Source organism: Gambusia affinis, linkage group LG14, assembly GCF_019740435.1.
Source record: "Gambusia affinis linkage group LG14, SWU_Gaff_1.0, whole genome shotgun sequence".
Lineage (NCBI taxonomy): Eukaryota > Metazoa > Chordata > Actinopteri > Cyprinodontiformes > Poeciliidae > Gambusia > Gambusia affinis.
The window spans coordinates 3,869,277-3,882,976 of NC_057881.1; the positions used below are offsets into that span (position 1 = coordinate 3,869,277).

Sequence of the window (13,700 nt, forward strand, 5' to 3'; positions counted from 1 at the left end):
ACATCTGAATTTTTCAGAATAAATAATGTGCTCAAATTAAAAGTCAGATCTTTTTAAAATTTTGTGTGATGGCTTTTGTATATGCCATTATACCAAATAAATTCCATATTGTACCTAATAAAGCCCCATGTCTCCCTTTCTGCTCTCCCATTCCATTATAGGTATTTCACCAACATTTCCCTCAGTGGACGAGATTATTCCTTCAACAGCAATGGATACCTGTCCAATCCCCTGATCGATGTCATTTCCTACACCAACGGCAGAGGCTGGGAGGAGGTCAGTACACAACAGTGCACATTCCTGCTAAATATCACAATGCAGCAACAAGATGAGCTAACTGCAGTTTCACACTCCATCAGACATGCTAACTCATCACTGTAAATTTTCACCTTTCTGCTGTTGCACAGCTTCTTTTACTCTCATATTTCATTAGATCTTCCCCTCCTTTCCTTTCCTGCTCTTGTCTAGTTTTGTCAGCCTAGTTACCCACTGCTAACTCACAGTCCAATATACTGTCCATCAGAAGCCTGTTTAACAATTACATAGTAATACCACCAAATTCGAGTTCTGCCCTCCATGGAAACTTTTCAAACCCCAGTCCTCCTTCAGCCAGAAAGATACAAAAAAGCCTCTTTGCTTTTGTTTCCCTCTGCTCCATTTGCTGCTGACCTTTAAGACTAGATATGTTTATCAGTGAGGGCAGACTCAAGTGTGAAGTGTAGCATTAGTTTTAGACTGCAAAATAGGTAAGAGGTTACTTTTCACCTTTCTATTAAATCAGAGCATGAGTGAGAGATTTATCATGAGAGAGAAGCTTATCATGTAGATCTGTGCAAAATACATAAAACCCTAAACTATGAATGTGGTGTATTTCTATCTCTCACTAACGGTTTCTTTGCAGTGAGTCTTTCCAATGCCTGCATTACATTACCCACAAACTGCTTTTTCCTTATCAGGTTTACACTGCTGTTTTATCATTTTTGGCCCACACACTACTAAGATAAACATTAGCAGCTCTCCAATTTTGTGACAGTGAGTGGTTGGCCCTGCCCCATTTTGACATTTTGTTCTATTTAGCAGAAGGTACTTGGCTGACCTGCATAGATCCTAGACATCCACATCATCATTATCATGTTGTGCAGCCTTAATAAAGCTGAGTAATAAGGATGAATTGAAAGACTTGCCTGCAATCAGATGCCTCTAGTCTGGGAGCAGATTTAGGGCAAAATGTTAAAAATTACAGTAACGGGTCATGTTCATCAGATCTAAATGTACCAGTGATCTAAATACACAGTTAAATGTCTCTTCAGTTGGCTTATGTGGAATCTGTGGGTCAGGTGTTAGGGTTATACTCCGCAATTTACATAACTGTAATGTTTCTGACCCACATTTCTGTAAAATAGAATATCCCCACTCCTCCAAACATACACACAAAAAAATTAAGCAATAAATTATTTGAATGAAGTTGCATGACAATCAAGCTGCATATATTTTGGATTCAATATTATACATCAAAAGTTTTCTTATACCTTGCCTTAGGCAAAATACAATGGACACTTGGTATTCTCAAGGGTTAATGACCACAACTGCCCCCTATCTAAAATCATTTAACATTTGAGACCCCCTCTAAGACTGCTTAATACTGCATATTTTAATAATTCAAACACCAAATACGCCTCAATATACATGGAAACCATCCTAATATTACACAAGAAGCTAATGTCTTTTTTGCCCCTAATGTCTTCGAAGCATAAAAAAATCAACACCAAGGAAAATAACATACTACTTATAGATTGGCTGATTTGCAGTCAGTAGTGTTCTGCATAGCATTGGACGTTGGTATTTCAACAGAAAAATCACAGAAAAAACAAAAAAATAGGTGAATAATTTAATAATGAACTGGAGAAGGTCCACTGTAAAATGAGGTCTGCAATGTTTGTTTGTCACAAAACTGGCACTTTATGCAATATTTTTCTCTCAATTTATCACTGCCTGAATACTTTAAAAATATATACAGACCCTTTTTTATTTGCCAAGCAGTTTTTAAGCTAAGTGGAGATTATTATTTGAAAATAGCATACTGCATTTAAATCTAGGTATTTAGTATCCAATTTAGGTAATAAGGGCATTGGGTATAAAACCAACCAGGAGAAAGCAGCAAAGTGCTTCACAGGTTCATTGTATACATTCAATTTGCCTCAGTAGACATTAGTGGTGAATGTATGGCACTTTGCCTGAGTGGGAAATTAGTTGGAAACAGCTCAAACCTGATGCAGTGCATCGTTCTCTCTGAGTTTAATGAGTTCAGCACATGGATCCAGGCAGGGGCGCAACTACATATTTTTGAGGTAGATGCAAACGTCTCACCGGCGCCCCCCAGTGAGATGTTTTAATGATTTCTCTCAAATACATACCATGCCAATCCTAAAATAAAACAAAATACACAAAACTCCACAGTTATAATGTGATCCCTGGCATTGAAGATCTATAAAATATCTTTCAAATCACCACAAAGTCTTCTTTCAAAGACAAGGTAAAACTAAACTCCATCAGTTGCTTTAATGGGTTGATCTTTTTTTTGTTTCAACACCGAGTTACACCTTTGACTCACCTCTCTACGCCTTTTCATTATATTTGAGTATTATATGTACATTTTTAAAGAATTTTAAACTTGATGCTTTTATTCTTAAAGGGTAATTGGACCTTTTCCTCATATATATTTTCATTTTCCAACTATTCTATATCCAGTCAAATATAAACTGAGTCATAAAATGCAATTTCATTTACATTTGTCTGCCTTTAGCAGCACAGGTTGAGAGACGCTACTGCAGCTCAGTCCTCAGGCTGCTGTAAAAAAAAAAAAAAAAAAAAAAAAAAATCATAGTTCAAACCAAACAGAATGGGAAACGTTTTAGCACAAATCTCCAAGCTTCCTTAAAAGCCAGAACTGAGTAACGTACAAGAGCTGCTAGAGCTTTTGATTTGTTCACTGTGCCACCTCTGACCTTACTCTTCAATCCAAACATGCGATCTGCCAGCAGCACAGTGTAAGAAACTAAACAGCCAAACAGAAAAAGAAACATACCAGCAAGAAATATGGCAAAGAAAAAGACATTTTCTTCATGCTCAGACAGTACATTATGGATCTTTTGATTTATTTAACATGCAACTAGAATGTAAATATTGTAGTCACTTTACATTCACTGCAAAATAAAGATTTTTCTGTTTTCATGTGGTCATTGTGCAAATGTTACAAAATTTGTATAATAACATATACAGTTAGGTCAAAATTATTCAAATTTACATTTTAGAATTACTTTCATTTACCACAAAGTGTGTTTGTGTTGGGGACTAACACAAACACACTTTCACCTTTTTTGAAAGGTGTCTTTCAAAATAAAGACAAGGAAAAAAAACAAGAAAAAAAATTCTTACTGGCATTTTAGCAAAGAAAAAATATATATATTTCTTCTATACTTCCATTACCATTTCAAAAATGTGTTCCTCCAAATATTTGAGGTCAGTTCACCATCTCTGTAATACTTAGCCCCACAGATTCTCCATAAGACTCATAATGGAGCTCCTACTTCTTTTAGTCATAGACAACATGTTAGTAAAATTAAAAGAATATGTCAAGCCTTAATCTCCCAAAGGAATAAAGAATTTTGGGGATAATCGTAATGTCTAGATACCTAGCTCATAGAAAAAATCAAAGTATTTACATATTTTTTACAAAATGTTGCTCTTTTTTTAAAGGTCATGAATTGCAAGATTTCTTTAGGATCAAATACAGTATAACATATGATATTTTTTTTTCCAATGGGCTAGATTTGAAGATATCTAGTGACTCCAGTACTCTGTTTAGCCCCTCTAGGTAATGTTGTCAATATTTTATGTCATTTTTTTTCTATAAATATTTTTCACAAAAGATAAACTAAATGAAGTTACTTTGTAACATGTACACCAATGCACATCTTTCAGAACTCAAAGTGACTTATAATAGTGGACATTTTGCTGTTTGTCACTGTTTTTTTCTCAGACCATCTATGCAATGTCTATGGTGGGTTATGTAGGGGCTATATGACTCAGTAGTGTATCAAATTAAAATAGATGTTCAAGGTCAGTCTGACTTCCAGTATAGACTTGAAGTTAGTCTATACTTCAAGGTTAGCTTTCAATTACTAAAAGCAATTCAGAATGCCATTTAAAGGAAAACAGCCTTTTGAGTTACTTCAGAACCTGCTGATTTGTAGAATGTTTTATTTATTTTTTTCCAATAACACATTTTAAACTGATAAAATATCACACATGATGCAGAATGTGTAATTACATTTTCTTTCCATGTGCTTTTACACTGACCTTGGATTTGCACTATATTGCTGCTTGTTAACTGCAATAAAACTCAGGATCAGGGATTTACTATTTACTCTTTGATTTAATTAGTTCAGTTAAACAGAATTACAAGCTCCAGTTTCTCACACAAGCCAGACACTCTGGTACTCTCAACACGTCTTAGTCAAAATTAGTAATGAGTCAACCACCAGTGTTTTGGTAAAGTGATGATGTAAAACATTGTAATGTCCTGTTCTCTTTCCCAGTCTTGCAGCTTATATTAAGGCTTTTATTTTCTATGCAATGACCAAGTCGAACAATTTTCTTTCTAAGTCTTTCCTTTGAGCACGTCTAAATTTTTATAAAAGAGACAAGTTGACCTAGAATATAAAGCTTTATAGAGTTTTATTTCAACAATTTATGTCCTGACATGCATATTATGTTGTCAAGGTAGCTCTAAGTCTTTCTAAAGGTCTCTCTCAGCAGTAAGGGCCACTTTATGTGCTGTTACAGTGAGTGGATTAGATTGAAATAGATTTGACTTGAAGCTGTGTTGTATTAACATGTAACTTGATGCAATGAAATGAATTGAAATATGTTTTTAATGTTTTTTGGGGTTTTTTAACAGAAATTAGGCTGCACATATAAACATGCTCAATACAAAATAACACTAGTGTGGTTATTTTGAGGGCAAAATAACCCTATAAATGAAGAGGCCAACTAGACCTCTTTTCCTGTTCCTTGAAAACGTTTTAGCTTTCATCCAAGCAGCTGTTTGGCTGAGAGGAAAAACAAGAAAGTAAAATGAGAGTTAACTTGCTGGGTCACAGAGTCTTGGGGGACTGAAAGACTGTGAATATTTAGCTATGATGAAAGCTATTTTTTCCAACATGATACAAGCGTGCTTGTTTGAGAATGAGCTGATAAGTGCACAGCACCTTTGTTTCTTGAAATTGGGTTATTAATCATACTGTGAATTATGTTTTGAAAAAGGCACTCCCAGTTAATTAATCAAGATTTCAGTGCTTTTTTATTGAAGTAGTAAGAATGGACTTAGATTTTCAGTAGGCAAAAAGTTTGTGGATTTTATGGAATTCCTTAGAATTCCTCATCATTATTTGGCATTATAAGAAAAGAAGGATAAGCATTCTGTAGAATCTGTAGAATGTCTGTTTTTCATTGTAATGATTTGCGTTTTTTACTTTTTGTAAATTTTACTTATTTTCTCATGCACATACATTTGGCCAGCATGGTCTAGACAGAAAAGGAAAACAATAAATCCACTGCAAGCAGGAGTCTCATGGATGATTGCATACCCACTGACTATGAAAAATGAATGGCAGGAGTATTTTGTTTTCTTTGGTGCACCACCGATAATTTACCTCCCCTTTGAACTAGAGTTAACTTTTGTAACACACGTGGAATGGGTACATGGTACAATTAAAATACAAGATAAAGTTACTTTGACATTGCTGTGAAGTGTTTTCCTTTTAGATTAACAAATTTCCCCAAAATAAAATAAAGCAATTAACCCAAATGGATAAATTTAGGAGTTTACATTATTTTCGCTCTGGCAGTAAGGACTCCATCAGTAATCACTGTAAATTGTATTTTCTGATTCAGGGAGTATTGTCATCAAAAAGGTGACTGACATGTAAATTAGAGAAAGGAAAGAAAAAAGTAGATAAGGCAGAACTAACACTCAGTTCTTTCATTGATTAGCATCATGTGTTGATTATGAACATGTGTGTCATGACCAATTTTTCTTTATTTTGCTTTAAGGTAACCAGAAACCACCAATAACCAAGTATCTCCCCATTCACTCTTCAGAGACTGGTAGTGCCCTGTTTTTCCTGTTCATCCCAATTTCATATCTTTCATTTACAGTGATCTGCAAAAGTATTCAGAATTTGTTCACTTTGTTCACACTTTGTGACATCAAAACCTCAAAACTCAATGTATTTTAAGACCGAGAGTGTGTAACTGTTAGGTGGAAAAAGCAACAATGGTTTTCTTATATTTCTCAGAGCGCGATATGAATCTGAAAATTGTGCTTTGCATTTTATTCAGTTTCTTGTACTCAGGTGTCTATAACTAAAACTCATTACAACGAACTACATTTAAAGTTGCTTAATTGTTAAATGAAATTTACCTGTACTAAAGATAATCTTAGTATAGGAAATAAAAGGAGTATATGCATAAAGCTTACTGAAAGCTTTGGAAATTTTTCAAACAGCATGATGAAGTCCAAAGAACACAGCAGACATGTCAGAGGGAAAATTACAGGAAAATCTAAAGAATTATTATTTGCAGTTTATTACTAGGCATGTAAGGGATTAAGCAAAAAATATTGGTCCTCTAGACAGGAGAAACTACAGCTGAACCTTTTGCTTTGTGGTGGAAAACCAACTGCATTTTACCATGAACACACTACATGCTGGAGGCGCCATTATGCTATTGGAATGCTTTTCTCCACCAGAGTTGATGGGATTATGGATTTATCTACTTACAAGGCAATCTTGGAAGAAAACCTATTACAGACTGAAAAACTGCTGAATCTAAATGCAAGGAACAATTTTAAGTTTTATTTGAAACCAAGGGATTCACTAGAACTTGAAATTAAAAATTGTTTAGATCGGGTTGCATCATATCATTCATATTTCAGCTGCTGTGCATTAAAAAGAAAGTTAGAAAGAAGGCATTGAAATACAAGAAACAATTATTTTAAACAATTTTAAACAAACAAATGGTTTGTGCTCTGTGAAGTTTGCTTTAAACTATAGCTATATTCAGACCAGATTTTTTTTTCCTCTTGAAATTATTGTGGTAATCGCTACACTAACAGTCAACCTAAAAATAATAATAAAAATTAAAAAAACACACAGAAGCACAGAATACTGTAGTTGATCACTATACAAACTAAATGTTACTGATCAGTAATTTTGTCCAACTTAATATTTATTTTTTCTCAGATATTGGACAACAGAATATATGAGAAAGTCAGCAATTTTTTATTTATTTTTTTTCGGATTAATTGATAGCAATTTTGAAATTAGAAGGTGAATAACAAAAAGAATCTCAAGACGAAATGCTGGCTAAAAATTTGAAAAATCCTTTTAAAAAAATCCCACAAAATGTAAATGTTACAAATAGTTTTGAAATAATAACAATTAATACAAGGAAAAGGCTCATAGGAGGTTTTGAATTTACTAAAGATGTCACAATGAAGGATCTATTTTTGTTTATTATGTTTCAGGTTGGCTGGTGGGAGAACGGACACCTGCGCCTGCGTTATCATCCTTGGTCTCGATACGGCTCCTTCCTGAAGCCTCTGGACGATGCTCAGCACCTCAGAGTGGTCACCCTGGAGGAGAGGCCCTTTGTCATCGTGGAGCCTGCTGACCCTGGAACCAGCTCGTGCATCCGGGACTCTGTTCCCTGTCGCTTGCCTATTAATTCCAGGTAGTGAACCAAAATGCATAAAATGATTTCAAATTTGACTTTTTAGGGGTCCTTGAAAATAATGTGTTCTTGTGGCTATAAACAGAGGTAATAAGGAAGTATGGTAAAGTTTCTGCCACTATGAATTGACTATAGTTGGTCAATTACCAACCGTGACGTAATGTTTTTTTTTTCTAACAACCAACTTCATAAAAAGAAAAAGGTTCAACATCTCATTAAACATCTTCCTCCAATTCTCAAGCTGACGTTCCTGAAGCAGTTATTAAACTTTATGGCCTCTGTCGACATTATCCTACAATGAACTGTATAAAGAGAAAATGTTTAATGAAACAGTTTTCTACTCAAACTCATTGATACGGATATATAAACAGATTTTTAATTGTCCTGGGGGATTAGATAATTTTCTTGCCAGTATTTATGTAAACAATAAAAGGACGTCAACAAATCAAAGCAAACATTTATGGGAACAAAAGCCTGTTAAAACTATTCATTAAAACTGCAAAGGAAGCTTGAAACTATAATGTAAACCAAGAATTACTGCTGTTTTTCAATCACTGCAAATAATAAACAGGAAGGAAGACTTATACAGAGTATTACAGCCAGTTAACAACTTCATCCATAAAAGGGTAAATATGGAGGTTTGTGCTGTTAAGTAGTTTAAATGCTGTAGTTATTAGAGAAACTTTAAGCATTTCATGAAGCCAAACATGAACTAAAACTGGAATGTCAAAGCTGATGTTTCATGTCCCACATACAATATAACCTAAATTGGTGCAGATTATTTATTTTTAAATGTTCATACAGCTAATTTTATATGAATGTTGTCAAATAAAGACAGATTCCACATTTTTGGGTGTGTACGTGCATATATGTGTGTGTGTTCTGGCCTCCTGGTCTTTCATTAGTAAATTAATTTCCCCACCTGCATATACTTTAGGTGTTAAAGAGATAATGAGTTTATTCTTCGTCAGTTAACGGCTTAAAGAGTGAAATGACTAGCTAACACAAAATCCATAGTAATCATCAACATTGGGTATCAAGAGATGAGTTTAGTCAGAAACTGCATTGCCGGGCATTCAAAACTGCCTTAATATGGATCTGATCCCTGTTACTTACATTTAAAGTCTCCAATGTCTTAACTGTTGGCACATAATTATTTCTCTGCATTTGTTGTAAGGAGGAATAATTTTGCAAAGCCATGCAATTAATTGCAAAACAACCAAGCTGCATTGGTTCTGCACACATTGTAGCTTGTAGTATAAATGAAATTCTTTAATAAGCAAATGGTTAAAATGTAATTAATGTTAATTGAGATGATGCAATATCTGATTGAAACTTCTGCTGCTCAGTTTTCTGTATTTCATTAAGTTTCTACAAAGATCAGGCACATTTGTGAGATTCTTACAACTAAGTCACCTTTCAGAAGGTGATTTGTCCCATTCTTCTTCTCCAATGTGATTGCGGCTTCTAATTGAAACAATTTCCCCCAGAGTTGCTTGGTAACACAGTCAAGAGGTTACAATAGCTAAGTGTCTGAGAGGCCGTCAAATTCACTCTTGCTATGGAGAGCTGATGGAGGCCACTGCAGCCACTTGACTGATAGTCATCAAAAAGTACTTGAATTCTCCTATGTGTAGCTTGATCATCATGCTGAGGTGTTCGCTGCTTAAGTCTGAAAAGCAGTCTCATTGCAGAAATCCAGTGTGTTTTCAATAAAACCTAGAAGCAAAACACACATTTTATTTTAAATATACTGAACATTTTAGAAAAAATATAGCTGCTTGAGTTATCAAAACATCCCTTCTCCACATGCACTGACAAATTGCCAGTACTGATCCACTCAAAGTCACCCACTAACTGATCCACTCAAAGTCACCCACTAATAATTTACAAGTCTGCCTTCTTTTTCTTCCATCTTGTGGTTAAAAATGCCTTTATTTACTCAGAGTTTTTGGATATCCTCCTTAGGTTTTATCATCTTATTTCTGTTAAAGTATGATGTTTTTACTGATATGTGTTCTTTCTCCCATCATGTTTCTTAGTTTGGTGTTGGACGGAGCTGCACCCATGAAGCACTGCTGTAAAGGGTTTTGCATTGATGTTCTAAAGCGCTTGGCTAAGATTGTAGGCTTCACCTATGATCTTTACCTAGTGACAAATGGCAGACATGGGAAAAACATTAATGGGGAGTGGAACGGCATGGTTGGAGAGGTGAGATCCATAATATTACCAAAATGTGATTTTGACTTAACAATACTTTACATATTCAGCCATTTAAGTTGAAAAGTCTTGTTTTTAAAGTAGAGTTCTTCATGAATTTAGATGCTCTGGAAATGCTGGAAGTCTCTTTGTCAGTGAATCCTGTATGTTGATTTTTATCACAAAATGTGACATTTATTGAGACAGCAGTATTTTACACAGGTTGTATTTTTAAAACAAAATGTAAAATTTTGAACTATTAATTTATCCGTCTGATAACTATTTATTGTTCTCTGTCTTACAGTCCATTAATTACCAAATAATTATTTAGTTAGTAATTACCAAATGACAATGAATTACTTGGGTCACTTGGTGACTGTTAAAATGTGATCTGATTTTTATTACCCACTAAAATTTGTTTCAATTACATAGAAACACCCTGTAGCTTGGTAGTTGCATGACTTCATGTTTCAAAGTTAAAAGCTAATGAATGAGAACCAGTGACTTGGTTGTATGATTCCTGTTCATTCAATGAAACAATTTCTGCCAGTGTCTTTTAGATATAAATTGTGACTCAAGCTAAATGTCTGCAGCATGCTCAAAATAACATGTTCATTATCTTTGATAGCAATGTACCCTTTCTTCAGAAAGATTAGATTAAAGTCTCACTGAACAATGACTGCTCCATTCAGTGGAATCCCAAATCCCTTGGAAACACATTTGAAAGTGGAAAAAATAATAATTTTTAAATATTTTTTGGCAGAGATGAGGAAATCTTTAAGAGAAGAGTTTGCTTTTGACCTCTGGTTTTGTACAAGTGTCTAACTCAAGAACAAAACTCTTATTCTCTAATTATTTTTCTGTAGCCACATGTTTCTTAAAGGAAAATCACTACCAAAAAAACTGATACAGAGCTGCCTCCATGGGTCATTTGTAACAGCCACTCAAAAATCTTTATGGCTGATTGAAGTGGTATTAGTCTTTCTTTAGAACAAGCCAGATTTGTCTTAAAAGAATATTGTTTTGCATTTTGTGGTCTGCTATGACTGTGTTAATAGCTCAGTGAATTGACCTTTTTGAAGCCTTTAGCCAAGCTTGTATTTTCTGCTGCCAAAAGCCATAAATGACAACCTGATACCAACCACTTGATGCTATACAAACACCAGGACTTTTCCAGCATCACAATGGCCACATAGACATTTTAAGGTGGACACACTTTTATGCAAAAATCTTGACATCTTGATCATTTGGAATTTGTTAGCATTGTTGGAATTGTACTCAATTCTGTAAATGTCCTGTGAGTAAATATATTTGCCCATTTATCCATAACAACTGGAACTTTCAACTTCCGTCAATAATATAAATTATTTTTACAATTTAATGTCTAATAAAAGAGTGCCCCTTAGATAAATTTCACTCCCTGCTGCAGCAGAGTGCAATTACCATAATAACTCGATATTGGCTGGAAAGTGCAACGTCTTCCCTTTCAGAAACCTTTGGAATTTTTCAGATAGTGCAAAGTGGGGCAGAATTACAATACTGCAACTATGGCTGAGTCACCCGCTTGTCTTTTAGGAGTTAAAGGTTTACAAAAAGATATGTTGATAGGTAACAGGTTCTGTGAAACTGCAGTAATGCCCAGGTTCTCAGTCCACTGATCCTCAGAATGGTTGTAAACAGCATAATAAAGAAGCATGTTGTAACGGTGTGGTAAAGGTACAGTGTCAGAATGATTGGGAAATTCTTAAAGAGACAGGTAATTTTCACCACGTCAATTGTTAAGTCAAATTTCTCAGTTACTTTTGATATGTCCAACATTTTCATAAACATTAGAGGTAATAGTTACAACACTTTGCTATAAAATATTGCTATGTATTTGGAAAATAAATAACACACCCCTTTAAACTCTTGCCTTTGCTTTTGGTAAAAATGTTCACAAATTTGTTCAGCTTCAAAAAATCCAAAAATAGATTATCTTTTCTATTTTGTGGTGTTATGTTTTCTTTCGTCAGTGTGTTGATGTCTGAAGCACAAACCAAAAAAGCATTCAGACATTTAAAGACAAATTAACAAAATAACGGTTCTATGTATAATTTCTAGGCACTTTTCCACTAGCAGCCTGCCAAAAAGACATAACGTCTTCCAATCTCTTTTGATGAGTCCATGAAAAATCCTAATGATAAACCAGTCTGACATGCAGAAAATACTGTTTAAGCATCAACAAAGTGATTAGTTGGCAACTTGGGATATATTACATGATCAACTGAAGGATGATGCATCTCTCACTTCACATTCCAGGTCTTATTTGATTTGGAATCTGCTTATTAAAGACATGATTTTCATACACTAGGTAGTATTTTGTAGACAATACTTTTACTGTAGACTTTATTTCCCAGTTTCTAGTCTTCCATTTCATGATCAAGTAAGCAAAGTGGACAAAAAATTACTATCATAGCAGACCTGTCTGAAGCTTCACTTTAAACATAGTCAGAATCTTTTAAATCGTTTGTAAATGGAGTGAATGGAGGCTGGCACATATTTTTGAAGAAATGGGACTTTACTTTTATTTTGGTCAAGACATATTAGCTGAGGGTATTGTCCATATGTTTTTGTGTTTGTTTGTTTTTTTGGTCACTGTTTCAGAAGTGTTATAAATGCAGGTGGTTTATTTTCCTGTCAGTGTTTCTGTCTCTCTCTCTCTCCATGTCTCCAGCTGTCTCCAGTCTAGCAACTCTCATTAACTCTCTGTAACTCATTAAGTTGCTTAATTACGGTATCACACAAACACGTGTGAGCAGGGGCAGCAAGTGTGTTAAAAAAAACTCATCCCATCCTTTCCTTCTCCACTTCCTGCTGCATGAGCAACACCTTTTAAAAGATTACACTCAAAGCTGTCCTTTTGTATTTTATTTCTATTTTCATCCAGACCTCAGTGTCCTTTAACAGATAGTGAACCCTTCCTTTTAAACCAACAGTTCTGCTATTTTTCATTGTGTCCCTGAGCCCTGTACTTATTCTTCCTGTGTAAGTGCTCTCCAATCAGGCAGTAATTTCCAACATTCTTAACATTTTCTCACCCTACATGCTGAGTCATCCTGAGAGAATCATTTTTGTGCCCAGTATGAAGCCTTTGCTGGAATGAAGCATTTCCTGAAAAAAAGTGTCACAGGTGATGCTTTCAGACATATTCAGGTATCTAAAATGACTTACCTGGGAAAAACAGGATGAATAACAAAGTTTAAATGATTTTGACAAGAAAGGATGAAACTATTGACATGTTATCAAAAGTAGAGTACCTATATCTCCAGGGATTCCTGTAGCAGTTTCCCCTTAGCTGTCTCCTGATGATTCAGCCAGAAGCAATTGATTTTTTTTTTAAATTAACTTCATAGGTTTAATCCTTTGCACTTTTTTTCTGAAGTTGATTGAGTGCCTATTGTTTCTTCTGCACACTGTGTCTCTGCAGACTCTTTGTTACTGAAATGACTGACATGCAATTAAAACGGAAAGAAAGGATCAAAATTGTTGAATGCCACTGGAGAAATGTAGATCAAAGTTGGATTTATCATAGAGGTCATTGGGCCAAACAGACCTTGTTAAAAGATACCGCAGATCTGTTCTCAAATGTACAAATTTGTACTATCTGTACAAATTAATCCATAATAATAAATTCTGAATTCAATGGAGATTGGGCTATTAGGGGTCAG

General features: G+C 34.7%; 1 protein-coding gene across 2 annotated transcripts in view; it reads left to right on the plus strand.

The window, feature by feature from the left end:
- Positions 1-13,700, plus strand: part of grin2da (glutamate receptor, ionotropic, N-methyl D-aspartate 2D, a) — a 168,304-nt gene that overhangs the window by 112,363 nt on the left and 42,241 nt on the right. For both annotated transcript variants that reach the window (XR_006372695.1, XM_044138041.1), the window contains exons 7-9: positions 162-276; positions 7,589-7,794; positions 9,837-10,005. Coding sequence is in view for 1 of the 2 variants with exons in the window: in XM_044138041.1 (XP_043993976.1) it covers positions 162-276; positions 7,589-7,794; positions 9,837-10,005 (490 nt within the window). In the remaining variant the exon portion in view is untranslated. The remainder of the gene's footprint in view (positions 1-161; positions 277-7,588; positions 7,795-9,836; positions 10,006-13,700) is intronic.